A 24,683-nucleotide genomic window follows, 5' to 3' on the forward strand; every position below is an offset into this window, starting at 1 on the left:
TAGAAAACAGTAACAAAAATGCTAAAAAGAAATATGTGCTATGAGGAAAGGTTAAAAATATTGGATACGGTTAGTCATGAGAAAAGAAGACTGAAGCAGGACCTGATGACACTCTTCAAATGTGTAAGGGATAATTAAGTACAGGAACAGATTACCAAGGGAGGTTGTGGAGTTTTTTAATAGTAGATTAGACAAACACCTGTCCCGGATGGTCTATGTATGCTTAGACCTGCCTCAGCACTGGGGGCGGGGTGGAGTTAGATGGTCTCTTGAGTCCCTTCTACTCCTGCATTTCTATGAAATACAGTATTGGAATTTACATATATAGGGTGAAATTTTGGCTTCATCGAAATCAGTGGCAGAACTTCCATTTATTTCAGTGGATCAGGAATTTCACCCAGAGGTTGTGTGCCACTATACAATGTGCTATATGGGAGTAAAGAGCTAAACTTCAGTGCTTAAATCCTGGCCTCATGGCAAGACTCCCACTGACTGACTGCAGGGGAGGTACTATTTCTTCTCATATTCATAAGTAAGCATATAATTTCTGTGTTAAACACAAGATCACATAAAAGTTGTCTAACCTATTGAGTATCTCCCACTCATTGGTATTTATATGTCAGATACAGAATATATGGAAGCCCAGTTGAGGAATAACACAAAACCTTGATGCCTGTCACTCTTTTAGAATTGTAACGTCTTAAAAATCAACCTTACTGCATATAGAAGTAGCTACTTTTTGTTTTCTTTGCTGTTAGATGACACATGGTTTAGCAGTCTTCAAAGGACATTATGGAAGGATTTATTTTAACTGTTAAGTCTACTTTCAGCTAATGTAGACATGTTCTTGCTGCTCCTGATTCTATGTTTCAAAGAATCTTGGGTCTGATTCCCACACATGGCTTTGTGGCTTATATAGTCAGTCACCAAGTGAGAATGGTAGTGTTTTACACCCATTTTAGACTTGTCTCTATAATCACTTAGTATGCTGCAAGCTGGGGTACAAATCACTAACCTGCTGTGATGCGTTGGAGGGTTTTTAGCTGGTTGGTTTCTTTCAGGACTCCACTGGCCATCACATACAGTCCCCAGCTAAAACACCTCCAATGCATCATCAGGGATCTACAACTCATCCTGGACAATGATCCCACACTTTCACAGGCCTTGGGTGGGAAGCTAATCCTCGCCCACAGACAACCTGCCAACCTGAAACATATTCTCACCAGTAACTGCACACCGCACCATAGTAACTCTAGCTCAGGAACCAATCCAAGCAACAAACCTTGATGCCAACTCTGACCACATACACCAGCGACACCATCACAGGACCTAACCAGATCAGTCACATCATCACCGGTTCATTCACCGGCACGTCCACCAATGTAATATACGCCTCATATGCCAGCAATGCCCCCCTGCTATGTACATCGGCCAAACTGGACAGTCTCTACAGAAAAGGATAAATGGACACAAATCAGATATTAGGAATGGCAATATACAAAAACCTGTAGGAGAACACTTCAACCTCCCTGGCCACAATATAGCAGACCTTAAGGTGGCCATCCTGCAGCAAAAAAACTTCAGGCCCAGACTTCAAAGAGAAACTGCTGAGTTTCAGTTCATCTGCAAATTTGACACCATCAGCTCAGGATTAAACAAAGACTGTGAATGGCTTGCCAACTACAAAAGCAGTTTCTCCTCCTTTGGTTTTCACATCTCAACTGCTAGAACAGGGCCTCATCCTCCCTGAATGAACTAACCTCATTATCTCTAGCTTGCTTGCATATGTATACCTGCCCCTGGAAATTTCCACTACATGCATCTGACGAAGTGGGTATTCACCCACGAAAGCTCATGCTCCAAAATGTCTGTTAGTCTATAAGGTGCCACAGGATTCTTTGCTGCTTTCACAGATCCAGACTAACACAGCTACCCCTCTGATACAATAGTTGAATATGTAAGCATTTGTCATTGATACCAACTTGCTGTTTGATACAGGATGGTGCACTTAAATCAGGGAGCCAACAGTCTGGTAATGTAGGATGTCATTATGACGACATGGTTTATCATCAATACCATAAGTGATAATAAATGATAAAATCAGGAATAATGCCCTTTTCCAAACAAATTGATCTTCATTGAAATTCACTGTGAACAAATTGTGTTTAATCTGTGGCAGATTAAAATTAGTTGTTGCGATTTATTGCAGTGGCTGCACATTAAATTGGCTTTAAATGAGAACTCCACGTGACAGTATGCTCTATGTGACACTGCAGTACCCCTTGCTAGTATGAACCTCGTGTTTAGGGATCTAAATTCTACTCTCCCATCCAGGCAACCCCACTCATTCAGGTTGCATGCAGATAATAGACAGTCGAATTTGACCCAAATGTCTACATTGACTTTCTCTGTAAATGAAAATGGCCTTCTAGGAAAGAATAATATATTGCCTATCTGTGGCACTGACTAATAACCATCTACAATGCTGTTTGGGTTTTCCGTCTCACAGAAGGAAGATAGACTGATGCTGAGAGACCTCAAAGTTTGGGTAGAACAGTTTGAAAGGGACCTGACCAGGACACAGATGGCAGAAGCAAGTTTACAGGAAAAATACCAGGTAAGCTGTAGAAAACCTTAAATGGTGGAAGATTTTTGTCATGATTTGGTGTAATATGTGCCTCTGAATTTGTATCCTTCCATATAACTAATACAGTGTGCTGACTGCATAAAAGTATGCAGTGTTTCACTGCTGAAACAAATCTAGGTCTGCAGATGCCCACATTGTGCCCCCTTCAAATAAAGGGGACTTGTCTAAGACAGATCTGTGTCCCGCAGGATGGAAGAATGGCTAGGTTGCCCTTAGGTGGGCAACTAGGGGCAGTTAAGTCATCTCTCTTCCCAAACATACATTCCGGATGCTGCAGAGGCTGCTCTGCATGATAGAGGTTCTGTGAGGGGAAATAATTGAAGGGAAGGTGGGCCAAGAGGAAGAATGGGCAGGACTTGGGCAGGGGTGAAGGTCACATTTCACTCCTCTCCAGCCAGGTCCTAGAAATTAGTCAAAATGGCTAATGGAGAATGGACCTGTGTTATATTTTAATGGAACCCCTTCTTCCACTGGGACAGTCATAGCCCAGGGGAGGGTTGATAGTGTGGCTCCAGTGGAGCCATGCTGCATGGGGGGAATGGGTGGGTGTGATAAGATCCAGAGTCAATATGGAGGCATAGGATCTACCTACAGTGGATATGTCTTCCCTGGCTAATTTAGGTGCAGATCCTACCACCTTTTCTAGATCGGTTAATTCTTCCCCTCTAACAGGATGATGGCAGGGAGGTTTGTAGAGATTTGCTCCTTCTGAAAACCCTGGCCTTGGGTTTGCTGTGGGAGGAGATGATCTAGGCCTTAACAATGGTCCTAAAATCATTGAAATAAATAAGCAGTTTTTGTTGCCTGTACTTTACTGTATTTTCCTTCTATCATTAAATATATGTATTTGGGTCACACTCTGCTCAGTTATAATTGTGTGAATTTGGAGTAACTCCGTTTTTGGTGTGAATCATGAAGAAGGCTGTTGAACTTCGTGTGTGACTCTGGATTTAAGCTGCTTTAGCTCTAAAGAGTGGATTTCAGCAGTTTTTGTTAAATCATAGGTTTTTGTGCCTCACAGCCTAGCTTCTTATTTTGTCAGATTCAGCAGTGAAGTTCCAATTCTATGTTTTTGATACCGTAAGTCCTCCTCTCAAAGTCCCACCACAGCCAAAATACCTGTTGATTTGAGTGGGAGTGCCATACATAGGACAGCTGCAGGACCAACTCCTGATTATAAGATGCTAGTTCAAAAATCATGGTAGATCTTTGAAGCAGATGGAATTCCCATCCTCTACTGAACAGATTATATGTACAATGTATGAAGTCCAAATGGAGGCCCTGATCCTGCAAACAGTTATGCGTATAAGTAAAGGTACACAAGTGAATAGTCCCAGCTCATTCAGGGCACTCTTGTGCATAAAATTACTCAAATACATAAACGTTTGCAGTATCAGAGTCCTGCTCCTTCCTGGGGTTTGGCATTATTGGTAACACCACATCATAAACTTCAATCTAAACTTCAAATATGGTTATTCATAGGAGTTTCCTTGCAGGCCATTTCTGTACCAAAACCTAGTTTTCTCTGCCTCTGAGAGGGGCTCCAACCCCTCTTTTAACCTGCTAAAAGCTAATTGAATGTAATTGCTAGTTCTACTCAACAGTAATTTCTGCCTTTCATGTAGGGTTCAGGTACCTAATAACTGGAGGAAAACAGAGTCCTGTATCCCTACAGAGGTCCCTTGAGTCTCTTACCCTGTTAAAATGTTTAATAAAAATGTATTTCAAGGAAGTTCATAATTAAATACATATTCCCACTGGGGAAAGATATACTCTTTTATCAATTCAGAATTGTAAAATGGCCAACCTTACCCCACACGTGTCCTGTTATTTCCTTCCATGTCTCATTGTACTGATTTTCTTTTCATGCAGTCATTTAAACACTTCCGAGTCCAGTATGAAATAAAGAGGAAACAGATTGAATTTGTAATCCAGTCTTCACGTAAAGATGGTAAATTGTCACTTGAGCAAGCTATGGTGAAACAAGCTTGGGACAGGGTTTCTTCCAGGGTAAGTTAAAAAAATTAATACACTGAATACATTTTATTAGACGTAAATTTTTAAGTTTTGCTGAAGCAAAGATTGCATAAGGTCTTTGGGATAGGGCACCTACCTTGAACTGCCCTTTGTTAGAAAATATGTTGCTAAAAACATAGTAGTATTGAGTACTTTGAAAACACAACTAATAGTACAATACACAGCTCCCCCCAAATTGGATTGACAGAACATTAGACAATATTGAGTGCCCTATAAAATTCTACATCTGCTCATATACAAAACAGTTTGTGTCTGCCTGCCAACTACTAAATGTTGCAGTGTGTTGTAAAAGTGTAACGGTATTCGTTTGGCATGGACACATTACTTATGAGTGGTGAAGCAACAAATGAGTATGTAGGTCATTCCAAATAAGAGCCAGTGAAACCTTTATAAATCACCATGCTGTCATGAATTTTTCTATGTCGTGTATTTAAAATAAACTATATTGGAAATATTTTGAAGCTTTATAATTTTTATTGACATTATTTTTCTCTTTCTTAATTGGGACTCTTCCAGTAAGACAGGCTACTTTACTTGTATAGATCCAAATATATCCAGGCTTCTGAGGAAGAGAAAAATTAATAGAGACCTTTCATTATTACTGAAAATAGCTTCTTTGTATAACTAATATTAAATCTTCAGATCTGAACTTCCACAGTCTACCAGGGTAAGAAAAAAGTGCTGTATCCCATTGGAAAGAGCATTCTTGGCATTCAGTGGGATAAGGAAAGTGTTACTATCCCTGATAACTGATGATATACTAAGCTTGTCAGGTTCAAGTCTGCATAATGCCAGACAATTATAATTTGAAGAGAAATGGGAGGTTAGGTAGAATAAAGTTGCATATCTGAAGCACAATGTGTAAGCATCTGTCTGAAACTGCTGAGATCCCTGGAATGTTGACATTTGTCTCCTCTGAGATGGGATAATGAGCATAGGGCAGACGAAACTATCTGACATGTATGAAGTTCAATTTATGACATGGTTGCAATTTTTTTTCACAAAACTATCATCATCACATCTGTGGTATAAATATAGAACATCTGATTGCTTTTGGTGGTGGACAAGTTTTACTAATGTACATGTACTAATGTAACCTGCACCATTAGTGAATAATGATGCCATGCATGGTTTATCCAGAACAAATTGTTGTAATGGAAAATTATAAATTACCATCCTTCATACTGTAATGCCATAAACTGAATATCAACATTTAGATTTTATACATCACTTATTGTTTTTTTAATTTCTTTTTGGCCTTGTAAATATCCAGCTCCAGATTTGTTAGGTATCTCATTGTCTGGATAGTTACTTGTGCAATTAATCCTGGCAGGATATTCAGTATTCTTAATTTTGTTTTCCAGCTACTAGATTGGCACAAATATCTTGATAAATCTCTTCCTGCACCTTTGGGTACCATAGGTGCCTGGCTTTACAGAGCAGAGGCTGCCGTTGGGGAAGAAATAATTGTCCAGCAAGCTCATGAGGAAACAGCAAATATGATACATCGGAAGCTTGAACAGCATAAGGTAACTTTGTATGAGACATCTCTATGCATGACATTCCAGTTTCAGTGTGGTCACTGTTCCTAGGATTGTCGGTGACTGAGAACTCACGCTGTATGAACAACAAATTTTCGTGGTTGTTGTTGCTTGGTTTGTTTTGAAAGTGAATTGTGATGATGAGGCAATTTGGACAACATATAGAGTCCTAAGATTTCCTTGATGCCATACAAATTGGGTTTTTGACATGCTGTAGTTAGGAGGCTACATGTACTAGTTGTATTGGTAGATAATCTCCTCCTGGTGGTAGATGAGGATCAAGAGTCCATGCCTTTTCTTTTAGATCTATCAGATGATACCTTTGACTATGAGGTTTTATTAATGTGTCTGCAGATTCTAGAAGAAGTAGTTCAAATTATTTTTGAATGACTCTTATTCCTTTCTTTTTGAGAGGTCCCAGAGTGTAATATTCCATAGCTGTTCATCTGCTCCAAGAGCTCTCTCCTACAGCGCTCCACCCTATACCATTGTGTAACTCCACCTATTTGGGAAACCAAGTGAAATGGTGAGGTAATGGAGAGACTACAACATTTTAAATATGCTGATAACACACATTGCAGTTGGTCTTAACCAATGCCTAACCAAGATTGAGGCTTGGAAGAAAATGAGGTGAACCTAGATCATTTTGCGCCTGAACAGGGCTTGAAAAATCCACTTTCCTATGGTGAATAAGAAGCTTTCATAGGCAAATTTGAATATTAGTGCCATCAATTTCTGCAGATTCTAAGCTCTCATTTAAAAGTAAGTTGTATATATAGACAGGCAGATAAAAATCTTTGGGGAGAAGTAGAAGAAGAAAGATGAGACAGAAAATATAGGGCTGGTCTACACTAGGGGAGGGGGTTGATCTAAGATATGCAACTTCAGCTACGTGAATAACATAGCTGAAGTAGAAGTATCTTAGATCGATTTACCTACCATCCTCATGGCGTGGGATCGATGTTCGCGGCTCCCCCTGTCGACTCTGCTACCGCCATTTGCGTTGGTGGAGTTCCGGAGTCGACAGGAGCGCTTTCGGGGATCGATGTATCGCATCTAGATGAGACGCAATATATCGATCCCCGAGAAATCGTTTGCTACCCGCCGATACGGCGGGTAGTGAAGACATAGCTATAGAGAATGAAGTAGAGAACAATGTAGGGAAAGAAAAAAAGGGTATGTAAGCTGGGAAAGAGAGGAATAAAAGAGAGAACAGACACTGAAAATATAAGGATAGAAAAAGAAGAAAAATTGGAGTGGAACCAGCAAGGGAAAGAAGGTGTTACAGAAGCAAGAGAGAGCTGTATAGTAAGTTATATTTCAAAATGTTTTATATTGAAAGTTGATTGACAGCATGGTATAAAGATACAAGACACAACTGTTTTATTGCTGCAAAAATAATCTGGCAAGGATTTATTTAAAATTATATTTTTAGTCCTTTTAGCTTCTTTATGGTGTACAGTATAGTGAAGGCCTGAAAGGTTTCTTAACAAAAAAAGTTTTTGTCAATCTTGGCAATATCATGAATGTCAACCCTTGTTTTTGCTAGAACAATTCCTGGAAGTCATAGAGATATGTATTTTGAGCTCTCACATCTTAATTAATCACCCTGACAAGTAAACTTAGTCCTTAGGTTAGTAGATGTCAGGTGAATTTTTCAAGCCCTGTATCAGTGATTCTCAACCTGCTTAACACCTTGGGCCACATATATATGTTATGTGGGCCACATTCAATACTACGTGTGTGGCTCTGAGGATATCACATGGGCTGCAGCTGTGTGTTGATGGGCTGAAAGCGAGAACCACTGCCCTATATGTAGTGCATGTGAGATGAAGAAAGCGTTAGAAGAATTAGTAGAAATCAGCTCCCTGTATTGTATGAGTTTGCTCATCTTTGTCGCTTAGGTTCGTGATGCAGGGGTCATGAAGGTCCTCAGTTGCTTAGGTAACAGCAATGGCTCAATATGTTTTTTCCAGCTGTGCTTTACAATTTTTTTTTTAAATTTCTCTCTGCTGGGAACCTCAACACATTAGCCATACCTTTGTCACCTCCAGACCACCACCATGTTGTTACATGACATTGCATATTATATTGCCCCTTAAGATTATTCTGAAGTTCCATCTAATGCAGAATACATTATTATTAATAATAACATCTAGCTTTTATATAGTGCTTTTTATCAGTATATTTCGAAGTGTGTTTTGCCTTCTTAGGCACCATCCTGCACAAACTTTGCTGTGTTCAACTTTACATCCATAAGTAGTCCTATTCAGGGCCAACAAGGTGGCAGGGAGAGGAAGCCAGTACAAATTACTGGGGCCCGGGGTTTGGAAGGGGGCCAGCTTCGTCAGCCCTGTTTAGCCTGTCTGCCCTTGCTGGGAGGCCTGAAAAATTGTTTTCACCGGGGCCCAAACCCGCTCTCGGCAGCCCTGCCCCCTATTGAAGTCAGTGGGACTACTCACAGTTGTTTAACTCAAAGTTAAACACATATATTAGTCTTTGACGGGTCATGACCTTAATAATTAGTAATTCACTTGGGGAGCAAATTGCATCTGAAAGCCAGAGTTTTCATTGGCAGCTACTAGATTAGTGGGTGAAGTTTCAAGTACTGATTTTGACTAATAAAGATCTAAAAAGCTTGTTTCTATCTGAGGATCCCAGGCTTTGTCTACATAGCCCTACAGTTTGGACTATGGGGGTGGGACAAGAAGTGCACACCAAGTGCTGTGTTGTAACTGCCCTGTGTGGATGCTGTGAGTGCAAACTGAAAGGTTTCTAGTTTCCATTAATGTAGTCTGGTTAGCTGAGGACTATATTAATGTGAACTAGGACACTTTCAGTTCACACCCACTCCATCCATATGTGGGGAAGTTGCAAAGCAGCAATTTAGTGCTTACTGCTATTCACACTCCGGATTCTGAACTGTGGGATAGTGTGGACAAGACCTTAGAGACAAATTCCCCCCTTGCATGGCCAGGTGGCAAATGCAGTCATGTGAAATGTTTGTTCTAACATCCTTCATTTAAATGCAAGTGGGCTAGCTGCAGAGAATTCTCAGCAAGGGTTTCTTGATTCTCAGATTGACTTATCCCCTATGCCTTACAAAGCCTGATATATCCTCCTTCAGACATACTGAGAGTTTTATCGGCTCTCTCAAACTTTCTTCCAAAAGGGAGGGTTGAGTAGAGTCAGGTGGGTTGGTGGAAGATCATGGGGGATATTGGGCACAATTTTGTAAATTGTAGCCAATAGAATTGTATATTTATTTCTGCTGTTGCACAAGTGCTCAGTCAGAGCAGTCTGTGGAGAGGAGCAACAGATATTTTAACACATTGAAAAAATTGACATTTGAGATAAATTTACTAGTTTGTATTTTTTTAACTCAGCTCCCTCAGCCTGGGGTGAAGAAGAGCTGTGCATGATTTTCTTTGTCAGTACGGTACTGATCAGGTTCAGGGAGGAACTGTACAATAAGCTATCTAATCCCTCACATTTTGGCAGCCTTCTGAAGACTTGACATTGTTATGGTTACCGTTTTGGAAACCGTTGCTACTCATTCATTTTAATAAGTAGTCTCCAGGAAATCCTTTGAAGTAGTGTTGCTTGGTTACTATAGAAATGAGCTATTATGAGGCTTATGGTTGTTCATATCTTATCATAAGCCTACAGGTTTAGATACTGCATTCAGTGTGGGTTTGTGTATTATATAGCATATAATCACTGAATCTTCTTGGTGCTGAGAGTCAGGAGTTCACTTCACATTGAATATTCAATAACACCAGGAACCCTGAATCTGCTGCTTTGTTTGGGGGCGGAGGAGGGCTTAGACTGGTTGTGTAATATTTGAAATAGCAATTAATAAAAGCTGGTATTTGTAGTAAAGACATAAGCAGTAAATTTAGCAAAATTATGTACTCATGAAATTTCAGCAATTGCAGACTTTATCTCAGATTAGTCACATATAACCAGAGTTCATCGTGTTTCTTTAAATCTCTGAGGCAGTGCAAGTGCCATCTATTTTAAAAACTGCCAGAATTATAACACACAGCTTTACCAGAAGATCTCATAAGGTACTTTCGCTATGCAGATGCTCAAGCTGCTATATAATGCTTTTATATTAGGAATTAACTTGCATGCAAATACGACAGCATGTTCAAATACTTAACTACATTGACTCATCATTGCAGCCTTAAAATCATGCTTATTAGTTAGTCTGCTGTGAGCCTTTTCTCTCTCTTTGAATCAAACCAGGACCTGCTTAAAAACATAGATGGTCACAAAAAGGCATTTCAAGGGATCCACCGCGCTAGGTCTGTTAATGGAGTCCCTGTTCCACTGGAGCAGTTAGACGATATGGCAGAGAGGTAAGAATAATTTCAATCTTAAATGGAACCTCCTCTGTGAATGACAGAGAACCTGTTTACTTTATAATGTTTTCATGTAAAAATCAGATTTTACATTTGGTTCTTAGTTAAGAAGAATGGGAGCTGAGACAAATGAGAAATATATTGAAAAGCCTGATATTCATAATTGATAATGGTCAATTTGAACAAGTTATTGATTTTTCAGAGAGGAATAATTTTTCAGACAGACTCGGCATAGGAAGGAACATTATGTAACAACATAATGCTTATGAACAAATGGGAAGAGGGATGCTTTGGTAATGAAAACAACTTAGTCTTAGACCTAAACTGATACTTTACTTCTGTGTATAAACAGAATTATAGCATTTTAATTAGCAGCCTTCAGAGTGGTTATCATACAAAATTAAATATGCCTTTAGGCATTGCATTAGCTCAAGGAATGGGGATATATCTCACATATAACAAGGTAGCTTGAACCTACAGAAAAATCCTTCTGTTCCTCCTACATATTGAATGTTGCACTTTTTTACTACAGTGTGATTCATTCCTAGGTTTAATTTTGTTGCATCTACGTCTGAACTCCATCTGTTGAAAATGGAGTTTCTGGAACTGAAATACCGTCTGCTGTCACTGTTAGTCCTTGCAGAATCAAAGTTGAAGTCATGGATTATCAAATATGGAAGACGAGAGTCGGTAGAACTACTTCTACAAAATTATATTGTAAGCTTTTGTTCTTTGTTTAATTTTGTTGCATCTACATCTGTACTCCACTGCCTTGCCCCTTGTGTTGTGATTCACACCTATATAAAGACAATGTAAAATGCTACCATAAGAGAAGGGCCGCATTTTACATCTACTTTGCACTGAATTTGAAGAGGTGTAAAGAATCACAGAAAGTATAGGACAACAGAGAATCCAGTAGATGGCCCTCAATCCTGGCTGTGCTCTGGCTGGTTTGTGGTGCTCCAATGGTACAAAGTTCTTCTAACTCCAGCAGATCCAGCCTCTCTAATTAGGAGGATCTTTGGGTGATGCAGAACTACTATGAGGACTTCCACATCATTGCTCCTTGCAGACGGCTGCCCAGGGTATTGGGGAAGGGAGCATGGTCAGAGATCTCTTACACCGTGGTGCCTAGCTGTCACTTGGCTCCTTGAGACTACTGGTGGCTTATTGAGAATAAAGCAGCTTTCAGATCAGTCTAACTTGTGTTGGGGGCTTCGCCATGGGCAGAGCAGCTCTAAGAATGGGGAAACACATAAGGCACATTTGAGCCAACCTCAGCTGATCTGAATATTCATTAGCTGAGGTTCTTGCCCAATGTATTTATTATGTGCCATGTAAGATTTATGAAGTCCTCATATATTTATTCCCTTGCTTTGATGTGTTTCAGTTTTGTAAATGATGTGGTAGTTCCCCACATGACTGTTGTTAGCAATCTGAACTGTTCCTTTTCAATATCTTCTTGTTTTGTTTGTTTTTGGAATGTCTACACATGCCAAAGTCAATTTACAGAGCAACAGATCAATAATTCAAAATAAAACAAATTCACTACCTGAGATAGCTTTTCATTTAATAGTTAAAAATAAGATCTTTTCCTGCTTACTATAAAATAATGATCCAAAAACACCTTTCTCTCAATTATTTCACTTCCATTATGTTTTTAGTGCTCATCAAAGCAGCTCATTGACGGTATTAATAATTATAGTTCTCTAGCCGTTGCATATCAAGAATTCCATACTCTTGATGCTAATCTGGAATGGGCAAAGTGTTTAGAGTAGAGAATACTCAATAATCACGTGCTTAACTTTTGAGAATGTGTGTTCCCATTTGCTTTAGTAGGATTACTCACATTCTTACTAATGTTCTTAATGCTTTGCTAAATTGGGGTGGGGCTTCAGTGTGTATCTGATGATATAAAGTATGCTTGTATACTGCATAGCTAAGTTAGCCCAACATGCCTTCATTGTACAACATACACTCTCTCAAAATGTTGGCAAAAAGTGTTTAAAAATCATATCAAGTCCCAGTTTTGTATTGGACACATAATTTAAGTCCTTTGGTGCCACTGTCCTTGGCAAAGCAGTGAGCCTGGTTAGCCTATCTGAAAAACAGGGCTAATATTTCTTGCACTTACATATCTGAAAGGAATTTACAAAGGTAGGAAAACATTATTTCCATTTGACAGTTGGCATAACCCAAGAACTCAACCCTGAAAACTCTTAAGCACATTAACAACTTTAACAAATAATTTTGAAAAACAGATACATTTGGAAAAAAAACCCAAATGACTGACCATCCATAAACAAAGAAAGGGGCAACATTTGTTGAATAAGCATTCCCTATAAATTATTTACCCAGTTCTGCTTAAGAGCAAATGTTCAAAGCAGAATATAGAGGTTTAGCATCAACTGCAAAGGTAAAAACCTATGCAACACTTTGTAAAGCAGCATCCCATAATGTAGAATTTCTTTAACACCTTGTTCCATCTCTTCTGGAAGATGTGAATGCAAACTGAAGTTTGATGGAATATATTTCTTCTCTTTGAATGAAATCTGTCCCTTTGCAGAGGGTCAGTGCAAGGGCTATTCTGAAGCCTTAAGTGAGATTTAAATGGTGCATAGATTTTGTGGTAGCTATCTGCATGAAGATTAATTTTGCCCTTACTGAATTGTTTTCACTTAGATCTCAGCAGAGAAGGAGTTATCTAATAAATAGTGACTCTTCTGGCAATTCTTTGGCTTCTGCTGAATTCTAAGTATTAAGAAGTCTCAAGAATTCCAGCAAGAAAGAGCAATTAACAGGTTGCCTTATGAGCATGTTAAGAATATTCATCCTAAATGTACTATTGAAAATAAAAGAAAAACCCTATGGGAGGAGACCATCCTGTCCTGTCATTGTCAAAGGGAACTCTGGATAGAACTTTGTAAATTAAGTGGGGGATGGTTTGGTGAAATTGGAGAAATTGTATCTTAATACAATTGTAATTCAAAGGAATTGTCATTATTCCATGTGACATTTACTTTTGCCCCTTATAACCATGTTTTTCCTTTTCAGTCTGTTATTGAAAACAGTAAATTCTTTGAGCAGTATGAAGTTACATACCAGATCTTGAAAAGGGCAGCTGAGATGTATGCCAAAGCTAATGGCTCAGGTAAATACCTCTGTATCTGTTTCAATTCTGAAGGCATTTTAGTCCTGTTGATTTTAATATCCTTTTTAAATTAGTTCCTCAGAGTATATTTAGAAGCCAATTCCTTCTGTGCAATACAGTTCTACTGTAGCTGTAATTAACCACGTGGGATCTGACAAAACTAGAATCCAGTGGATTTCTGCCAGTTTGTGTTGACTGTGTGATTGTTAGAATATGCTACTGGAACATGAGGAAATCTAAGTGTTAATTGTAAAAATGTTCTTCCACTTTTGACTTGTAGAAAAGCACCCCTGGTTGCAACTGAAGATGATTTTGATTCACAAAGTGTGAAATTCACTCTGATGCAGAGGGCTAGCACAATGCCCAGGCAGGAAATAAGTCTCACATACTTTGTACTGGCCCTCTGCACTGGGGTGAATTTCACCCACTTTGAATAACTGGAAGGAGTTATGAAACGATAATATCTGAGAACTGAGTAACATAGGTCATCTGTGCTTTTTTGGGGGGTGAGGGGCGTAAAAAAGCAACAACCTCCTCTCAGAATATCTGGAATGGGGATTTAATGACAGTCACAAAAATAATATTAATGATGCAATTTGTGCCATTTTGAACAGCCTTGTGTTGGGGCAGTTCAGAGCAGCAGTTATCCAGGATGAAGTTGTAGAGGGATTGTTAGCCCTTGCTAAACTCCCCAGTACACATGGGGAAGCTGCACCATCCTGTTATCTCCAGGCTTAAGGAGTGGCCTTTTATTCCTGGTGTGCAAGCTGTGGAAGGATCTTTTGTATTACAGTGCCTCTGCACCTATGTGCAAAGCAGTCTCATCCAGTATCATCATTAGTAGAGACAATATTCACTGAAGTATCTTTCACAAGCTTCCCAGAATTACAAAGACTGATCAGAATGATAGGTGCAGTATACGATGACCTATGGATGGATTGGCTACTCTCTGTTCCACCTATACAACCCCACTGGGTCCAGTGAGGTTGCATGGATGGCTCTGGAGGCATCTGGTAGGGACTACTTTAAACACTGTCAAATAATAGTGCATCAATCTCTGGAGTGAGATGCTGCAGTTGGTAAAATGGCTTATGGATAGGGAGTGAAAAGGAATATCTTACCCATTTAAAGTGACACTGTCGACTCAAATTTGTCCCAAAACTTAGATTTTTGTAAAAATACACTTTACAAAATGTAAGAGCAATATAAATTATTTCATGATTTTTTTAAAAATCCCAGCGATAAGTCATTTTCCAACAAATAAATATTCACCTGAGTTGTTTGCAGCATAAATAGCGCAAACTAAGGACACTTAAGCTATGAATTCATTTCTTAAAGGATCCTGCATTGCAGATGCATTATCTTTTTTCCTTAAAAAGAGGGAATCAAATGCAATGGTACGGCCCAGAAGTCAAGTACACCACCAACAGAAAATTCAAAAAGTAAATGACAAAAATCCAATGTCATTAATCTGGATTTACATGGTTGTAAATGAGAATAGATTTTCACTTAATATATTAATGCAAACTCTGCACTGAATCAGCCACACATACAGGTTTCTATTTCTCTTTCCTTGTTAAATATAATCCTTCCTATATTACCTTTTTGTGACTAGATGCATACACCAATAACATGCGGGATATGCAACATGACTGAATTAATGTGACATTCTTTGTATCCTTTATTTTATGCAATGTGTGCTTAATTTCTCAACCTTAATGTTGCAAATGACATAGAGCTTGGGGAGAGGGTTGGGGGGTTGCCCATACTTTGGAGGATAAAGCTAAAATTCAGAACTGGGTTATAGATACAATGAAGTTCAACAAAGACAAAGATGTATGGTGCTACCCTTAGAGAAGAAAAACAAAATGCATAAATACAGATGGGGAAAACTGGCTTGGCAGCTTGGCAGCAGCACTGCTGAGAAGGATCTGGGAGTTGTGGTGGATCACAACCTCAACATGAGTCAACAATGTGATGCTGTTTCAAAAAAATCAAATGTAATTTTAAGTTGCATTAACAGAGGCATAGCATGCAAGTCATGGGAGGTGATAGTATCACTCTACTTGGCACTAGTTAAGCCTCAGCTGGAGTACTGTGTCCAGTTTTGGTCACCACTGTCTAGAAAGGATGTAGAGAAACTGGAAAGAATCCAGAGGTGAGTGACAAAGATGCTGAAAGGGATGGAATGCAAGCCATGTGAGCAAAGGCTGAAATAACTAGGCATGTTTAGTTTAGAAAAGAAGAGATTAAGGTGGTGAGGGGACACGATAGCAATCATTAGATACTTGAAAGGCTGCTACAAAAGGATGGAGAAAAATTGTCCTCTCTTGCCACAGAGGGCCGGACAAGAGGCAATGGGTTCAAACTACAGCATAGCAGATTTAAATTAAACCTCAGGAAAAACTTCCTAACTGTAAGAACAGTAGGACAATGGAAAAGACACCTCAGGAGGTTGTGGAAGCTCCTTCACTGGAGGCTCTCAAAAGGAGGCAGGATAGCCATCTGTCTTGGATGGTTTAGACACAACAAATCCTGCATCTTAGCAGGAGGTTAAACCCTATGGTTTTATGATTCTGTGATTAGGTTGTGCATTTAATATATGTTTAAACAAACCTACTGATGCTGAAAAGAATATAAAATATAATTACTTAACAAGAATAATAAAAGAGAGTTAATATTTTTAATAAAAGAAACACATGCTAAATACTTGGATAAATACTTCCAGGAGCTCCAAGACTTTAAGTTGGGTTTAAAAATTCAGTATGCTTTCTGTGTCTTAGTGGAAGAAGCAGAGAATGTGATGAAATTCATGAATGAAACAACAGCCCAGTGGAGGAACCTATCGGTAGAGGTGAGAAGTGTGAGGAGCATGTTAGAAGAAGTGATTGCTAACTGGGATCGATATAGCAGCACTGTAGCTAGTCTGCAGGCCTGGCTGGAGGATGCTGAAAAAATGCTGAATCAGCCTGAACATGCCAAAAAGGTAAGGAATATTAGTTACTTCATCCAACCCCTGCATATGGCTTCTATGACTATTCTGTAAAAGTTTTATGACCTACAGGAAACAAGTTTAAAAAAAAATATCAGTGCCCAAGTAGAGGGCTGTTTGCAAAAGACCGGGGAGAAGTTGTGGCAGGTAGATGATGAGAGTTGTGGCAGGTTGAGATTTATGCATGGAATAATTCCTGCCCTACTCTCTTCACTATCAGAAACCTTCACAAATGCATAGTACACTTTCTATCTGAGCATATTTGTCTTAGGTTTGTGTGTGCGTGCATGTGTGCACTCATGTATGCATGTATAAATATGGAAAGAGAACAAGCACACTTATGATGGTATAGCATAAAGTCTTTATTTGCATGAATTTAGGATGGCTGCATTGTTGGCAAATGGCAAGCCAAGAATGTGTTGTTATGCAGCTGACTCAGAACAAGTGCTATATCACACTGCATCAGTACGTGTTCTGTATATGCCACATATTTTATAGTAAAACTGGTTTAATCCCTTTTCTTCTTTACAACAGTTTAGGAGTTTGTGACCTGTTTTAATAAGGTCTTCATGTAGAAGCATTTATGTGCAGTAAATATGATGCTTTTACCTTTTTGTTTGCCACTTAGGTTACTTCTCTGAATAAACGCTGTGCCTGCAGCCAGTTTATCTTCGTATATATGTAGTTGTTTGCCCAGCAAATTAAAAAATAAGAATATTTTTAAAACTATTTTAGAAATTATTTAAATAGTTCTAAAAGTTGTTCCAACTATTGTGTGCATTTATATATTTCACCGTTAAGGCTGTCTGTCTTGGTATCATGAGTTGTGCTCTGACCTCAGAGGGGGTGAAAAATTATGACAAATGCTTTTTAGAAACTTATTTAAATGACCTAAAATAGTTTTTCACACATATCAATGATAACAGTACAGTTTGAATGGCACAATTTGAATATCTTTGGGACTACCAATAATAAATATCTCCTATTTAAAAAAATATCAGACTTTAATCCTGACACTAGCTAAGGACAGAATATTGCACACTGTGGGCCACAAGCCAGTTTAATTGTTTTGTTTTAGAAATTCAGTACTTTGAACTGGGGGGAAAGAAAGGAGCTTTTCTCATGTTTAAACAAAATTTGTGCCTGTAAAAGTTGTCTCAGTGTTTTGGCATCTTATAAATTGTCTGGGCTATGGTAGATTAATGGGACAGTCAGATAGTCATACACATGATAAATGCACATGGGTGTCGGTGGCTTATATGTGTGGTTTATGTTTGTGTGCATATATTGTTTAAAATGAAATATTGATATATTCTTTGCATATGAACATTTAAGTCAACATCTGTGTGTCAAGTCTGTTCTACAGTTTCACCTAAAGCAGATTTTAAAAACAAAATATGAACGTGTGTATAGTGCCACATGTGTGCTACTGATATCCATGTGATGAATTGCGTTCATTGTGCAGCTTTGACCAGACCATCTGCACTCTCTCCACTCCGCTAATCTGTCTCCATTGGGACTCTTTGACTACTAGGGTTGCCAATTTTAGTTGGTCATATTCCTGGAGTTTTCATCACATGATATGATATTTAATTAAAGATTAATCTTTAATTCCTGGAGACTCCAGGGCAATTCTGGAGGGTTGGCAATCCTATTCCAAATCTCTCAGCAGCTTCAAATAGCCAGTTTAAATAAATAAATAAATAAATAAATAAATACAGCACTCTGACACAGGAAAATTAGTCCCTTTCCCCCAAATTGTACAATTACTCCCTCATATTACACTGGCTCAAGGATCAGAATTGTTCCCAACTATCAGAAGGTAACAGAATTTGCTTGTGGTCCTAGGTGTTTTCAAGATGCTGTACTAGACCTTAAGAGAATGACATCATCACGTATGGCAAATCTATTTTAGCTCATTTAAGAGGCTTTTATAATTTATCAGGTATAACTTTCACTCTCACTGGTGTTTGTACAGTTCAGCTAATGTTAACAAAGGCATCCTGGCTTCTGGATGGATAGAGGTAATTAAATAGCATCAGTAACATAAAGTAAAACTTACTGAAATATTTCCAAAATATTTGTTCTGTAATGTGTGTGTCACATAGAAAATGCCTGATGCTGTGGTGTGATATAAGGGCTTTATGGCACTCATATAGAATGACCTACATAACTCACTCTTAAGTTCACTACTCATGAGAATTATGGTACATCCCAAATGTAGGCCATAAAACCTTCATACCACACCATAATGCTTTCACTCTCTTTTATCTCCCTGTCTGATTACAAGTTGTATGTGTTTGCAATGCTAAAAGGGTCTTCCCCATTTTCCATTGGCTACCCCTAGTTTAAGAGATTCTAGCATGAACTCATTAACCTAAACAATTTTGAAACTTGCCAGAAGAGACTATCCTGGACTCGCATATTCCTCATACAAATAATTAAAATACAACAGAACAAATTCATCACTGAACAAATCCATCTTCTCTGTAACTCCATCAACTACCAGGAACTTTAACTAAAGATAAATTTGGCCCAGTAATTTCAAAGTTGCACAAGGATGCTATTTACTGGGAAATATTTGTGATGCCCCTGCATCATGTCAGGAGGAGCAGGGTTTGTCACCTGCTGAGACTTGCCTTCCAACCTAGTGGATTCCTGAGAACCTGCAGATGACCTCAGCCATTCACAGGGAAACCCCACACCCTTTCAACCCCAGCAGTCCCTCTCACATCCCACCCAGCACAGCTCCATTGGAGCCATGATCCCAGGGCCTCTCCCCTGGCAGCTTCATTCAAGGCCCCAAAGGGATTGTGGGGAGAATCCAAAAATAGTATAGCCTGAGACTGTATTCATTTTTTTAAGTCTTCCTTTGGGTCAGGGAGTGCCTCTCCCTCCAACCTGCTCCCCAGCCTGCCCTGACTCAGCTTCCTCCTTCATGCTGACGGGTCTATGCAGAGAAACTTCTGCACGGTCTGGGGTGGGGAATGGTGCCTCAGAGGTATTCAAGCCCTGCTTCCCATTGCTGGAGAGGAGATTCACACCTGGAATGAAGGTCTATCTCTGCAGAGTAATTTGTTCTCCCATCTCATTTCTTCTTTGACCTCTTTGCTAAGTCTGCCAACAAGAGAACTGGTCAGTTCCTGTTCTGAAGGGGTTATTTTGTTGTGAACAGTAGGAACAGGGTTGCTGTTTTTGTTTTCCTTCTAGCATACCTGGCATGTGTACAGCACTTTAAAAAACAACAAGGAAACGTTTATATAATATATCTGGGATGCTGTTGGGTATTTCCTGACAAATCAGTATTGTTATCTGGGCACCAGAGGAAAGCAACACTATTCTCAAACTCAAATATTATGGAAGATGACACCCAGTGTACTCTGAGACGATGAAGCTTATTCACTAATATGTCTATGTACACAGTACAAGTTCTCTTTATTTATCTCTTCTTTAGGGATTTAAATAACATTGTGTTCAGTTATCTGTCCAACACATTTAAGCAATATGCTTCCATTTGACATTTTCTTTGTAGCTTATGGGAGGTGTTTTAAATATGGATAAGTTATGCTATCTGCATCACTTATTGTGTTGTCACAGGACTTTCCTTGAGATTGCGCTTCTTGATACAGCCATGAGCAAGAGGCAATGTGTAAACAGCAGCATCCCTGGAGCAGTGCTGGGAAGAATTGTACTTCAGACAGCTGTTTGAAGCACAGTTCCTCCCTGGATTCCCCTTGCTCTTGGGGCAGAGAAAAAAGGAAAAGGAAGGTGGGGAGTCATTTGTTGGGGACCTCTCACAGCAGAAAATTAACACAAACACATACACATGCACACTCTCTTTCTCTTTCTCTCTCTCACACACACATCTCACATACACACCTCTCTCTCTCTCTCTCTCTCACACACACACACACACACACACACACACACACACACACACACACACACACACACACCAGGGGCAGCTCTAGGTATTTTGCTGCTCCAAGCAGGGCAGGCAGGCTGCCTTCGGCAGCTTGCCTGCTGGAGGTCCCCAGTCCCACGGATTCGTTGGCATGCCTGCGGGACGTCTGCCAAAGCAGTGGAACCAGCGGACCCTCCGCAGGCATGCCGCCGAAGGCAACTTGCCTGTCACCCTCGCGGCGACCGGCAGAGTGCCCCCTGTGGCTTGCCGCCCCAGGCACACGCTTGGCGTACTGGTGCCTGGAGCTGCCCCTGCACAGACGCACACACTCCTCCCCAACCCCCAGGCTCAGCTGTGTAGCCTAGAATACTAGAGTGGGACATAACCAGGACTCCATCCATTCTCTTCTCCCTCCCCACTCACCTGCTCTGAGATAAGAGTAAGCAGCCATGAAGCACTTGTTTTCCCCTCTGCTCTGAGGCCCACAATTACCTGCCCTGGTTTTACAAGGGGGATTCTTCCTACTGTGCTGGCAGGAAGTCCAAGTTGCAATTCAGCCCATAGTGAATTAGTAGGTCTTTGGCTTCAAATGAACAAAAGTAATCCTCAAGTGTGTAGGAATTAAACAGAAATTAGGTGAAGCAATGACAATATTATAAATTAAGACTCAAATCCTTTTATCTTACTCGGGAGAGTAGTCCCATTGACTTCAGTAGTGCTGCCTACTTGATTAAATTGAGAAGGTACTGATCGTTTATATCCATATTATAGATATAGATCTATAATAGAGTCTCCTCCATTAACACAGCAGGTTATCTTGATAGTTCTATTTTAAAATATTAGTTTGGAACATAAGAATTTACCAGAGTACCCAATGTTGGATGCTTCAGAGGATAATGTGCCTTGTAGGGAAAAGGTTTATCCATGTCCTTAGTTGGTGATTAGGTTTATACTTTATTGTGTAACATACTGACTTTTGCAAAATGTTTAGCAATGTTGCTTATATTGTGTTTAGGATTTTTTCCGACGTTTACCTCATTGGATCCAGCAGCACACAGCCATGAATGATGCTGGTAACTTTCTTATTGAAACTTGTGATGAGACTATTTCCAGAGATCTTAAACAACAGCTGCTGCTACTAAATGGAAGATGGAGAGAGTTGTTTATGAAAGTTAAGCAAGTATGTGTTGTTATGGTTGTATTTAAATAATTATTTTACCATTGCAGTGCAGCAAGACTGCCTAAGGTTTGCACCACTAAAGCCTGCAGGGACAATTTACCAGGAGTCCAGGGCCCATGTCTAATATAAATGTATATAATATGAAAATTGTAAATCAATACATGCCACCAGAATAGTTGGTTGCATTTGTACCTTTTTAGAAAAATGGCTAGAGATGGTTTGTTCAAGTTCATCAGAAAACATACTTCGTAGCTTATCTCCGTAATATTTGATCTTGACTTTTTAAAAAATACACATTCTCTATAGTTGAGAAATTAAAATGATTTTCAAAAAATAGCCATTGTTTGTGTAAGTGGATGCATCTAATGCTTTTTAATGGGAGCTGCACCTACTTATCACAGCCAGTCAGCAGTAGAGGCAGCACACATTAATCAAGCAGTCCCATTCCCAAAGCTATGATGACATCATTGTTGTCTTGTGCTCTGCAAGGCACAGAGAACAAAAAACTTCGCTTCAGGAAAGAGACTCACCTGGTTGGAAAATAAGTGTTATTTTAAGAAGTTATTCAAAATGGTGTGAGGCAAGATGTGAGATATAACTTGTACCAAAGTATTTAACAGCTTTATATATACATTTTAAAACATCTGCTTTGAAGTAATCATATGGCTAATGAATTTTTTTTATTTAATTACTTTTGACTACTCACCCGAGGCCAAATCCTGTTCTCCTTACTCTCATGCGTATTCCCATTGCTGTCAATATATCACATAAGTAAAGTGGTTAGCATTTGGCTCTTATTTTTTTAAACCTTTCAAACTGTTGCTTTTACCATAGTCACAGCTTTATTATTTGCTAGTGATGGGCACTAATACCCAGAGTTTGCAAATACTAATACCCAGAGTTTGAATGCTCCCCTCACTCCTATTCCCTATCTCTCTCCATGACCTTCTAGAAATTCTCCCACTCAATTCTTTCCAGTATATTTTATATATATCTAACCTATCTAACCAGTTCTTCCTTCACCTCAGCCCTCAACTAATTCCCTGACTTCTCTCTCTCCTCAGTCCTCCCAGCCTCCCTCAGTTTTGTGTGGCTACCTCTCTCCCTGCTGAGCTGCAGATGCTGATGCATTTATATTTCCTGATGTTAATAGCTTCACAGTCAAATGCTGTCAACAATGCAGAGAATGTGAATGGACTGGCACCAGGACCTTAGTGGAGAGGCTACCATATTTGCTGTATCATTAAAACCAGATCCCCAAAGACACTGTTAAAGGGTTGCAGTGACTGAGAATACTAGAAGACTATTTGCATTTTACCCACTGAACTGATAAACTAGCAAATCACAGTTTGAGAGAAAGTAGATGCTCAGATAGGATGTGTCCTTGTCTAGGTCCAAAACCGAGTAAAGGGTAAAATACAAAGCCTCAAAAGGAAGGCTACTGGTAGATCAGGAGCAGTGAGTTGGGGAGTTGGGTCCACTTCAGAAACTGGAGAGAGAAAGGAGTTTTCGAAGTGATCCAAACTTTAAAATATGTTTGGGTTTTCTTTCATGGATGGAATTGAAGTGAGGGCCATTTAGGGGGTTGGAAACAAGTTTTCCCATTTCTAAAAAGAACTATGTGCTTCATTAATCAATACAATTTTTTTTAAAAACAGCCAGCCAATGACATGCTGGACCCTTAGCTTAAAAGATCACTAGCATATCACACTGAATAAAAAGAAAAGAAAAATTAAGCAGTTACTCCCAAGAACGTATTAGTTTCCTTAAGCAGCAGCATTGCATATTTTGACATGTTCTTTGTGTTTTTATTTTCCATTTTTCATAGTATGCTCGGGCAGATGAATTTGACAGAATGAGGAAGGAATACTTGGATGGTGTTGCCACATTGTCTACCTTTGCTGATTGCACTAATGGAAAATTTTCTGTGCCTGTTGAAGTGTCCTTTCTAAATGTCAAGATGTTTATCCAAGATTTGGAGGTGAGTTTCTTCCTTCTGTCTGTCTGTCTCTCTCTCTTTCTCTCTTTTTTTCTTCCCAGAAGAGAGAATTATTTAACTATTTAAATTTATAAAAGGATCAGAAGGTTATTTATTTACATAGCCATTATCAGCACTTTTATGCTACAATGGTGCATTTTGTGTTTTAGGTAATCTAAAAGATTGCATTCTATGAGTGACGTTTCAGGACCACATTTCTAATGCAACAAGCAGGGGTGTCGCTAGATTTTCAGCTGACTGATGAACTTTAATACAGAGCTTTGCAGATGAACTCCTCCGCTTAGTATATATCAAATACATTCTGGACCTGGTCCAACACTCGCTGAAGTCAATGGAAAAAATCCCATTGACGTCAATGGGAGTTGGATCTATTGCCTACAACTATTGTGAGAACAAGCTGATGTGCCACATGAATTTGTAACAGTACCTGTTAAAATATTTGTTGCAGGATATTAAACAGAAGGTGCCTGTGATGGAAGCTCAGTACAAGATAATTACAAGGACAGCACAGCTTGTTACCAAGGAAGTTCCTCAAGAAGAAGTCAATGAAATGCTTGCAACTATGACAGGGATCAAAGCACAACTAAGCAAGGTCCTGGAATATCTTTTCTGCTGTGCCGTGTGTTTACTGTTTGCCTAATAATTAAAGATGGGCCCAAACAGAAACCATATAGCCAAGTGTCACACCAACCCCAAGCTCGTGGGACTCAGTAAAATGGGACCCATATCTGAACCAGGCCTAGTGCTGGTTGCTTATGATTTGTTTCACACAATGAGTTTTTATAAAGCCAAACCTACACTCTGGTTTGGACCCCTCTTTATTTCCAATGGACACGAGCTAAAACCTAAACTATTTATGTTAAAC

At 39.3% G+C, this 24,683-nt stretch overlaps 1 protein-coding gene across 14 annotated transcripts in view; it reads left to right on the forward strand.

Moving 5' to 3' along the window:
• The window catches only part of SYNE1 (spectrin repeat containing nuclear envelope protein 1), a 492,410-nt gene that overhangs the window by 139,249 nt on the left and 328,478 nt on the right, over positions 1–24,683 (forward strand). For all 14 annotated transcript variants that reach the window (XM_050949357.1, XM_050949360.1, XM_050949369.1 and 11 more), the window contains 10 exons: positions 2,510–2,617; positions 4,520–4,657; positions 6,049–6,213; positions 10,477–10,589; positions 11,141–11,309; positions 13,647–13,743; positions 16,527–16,729; positions 21,655–21,819; positions 23,648–23,800; positions 24,267–24,410. In XM_050949357.1, the coding sequence (XP_050805314.1) occupies positions 2,510–2,617; positions 4,520–4,657; positions 6,049–6,213; positions 10,477–10,589; positions 11,141–11,309; positions 13,647–13,743; positions 16,527–16,729; positions 21,655–21,819; positions 23,648–23,800; positions 24,267–24,410 (1,455 nt within the window). The remainder of the gene's footprint in view (positions 1–2,509; positions 2,618–4,519; positions 4,658–6,048; positions 6,214–10,476; positions 10,590–11,140; positions 11,310–13,646; positions 13,744–16,526; positions 16,730–21,654; positions 21,820–23,647; positions 23,801–24,266; positions 24,411–24,683) is intronic.

The sequence above is a fragment of the Gopherus flavomarginatus genome, chromosome 4, assembly GCF_025201925.1.
Source record: "Gopherus flavomarginatus isolate rGopFla2 chromosome 4, rGopFla2.mat.asm, whole genome shotgun sequence".
In the NCBI taxonomy this organism is placed as follows: Eukaryota; Metazoa; Chordata; order Testudines; family Testudinidae; genus Gopherus; species Gopherus flavomarginatus.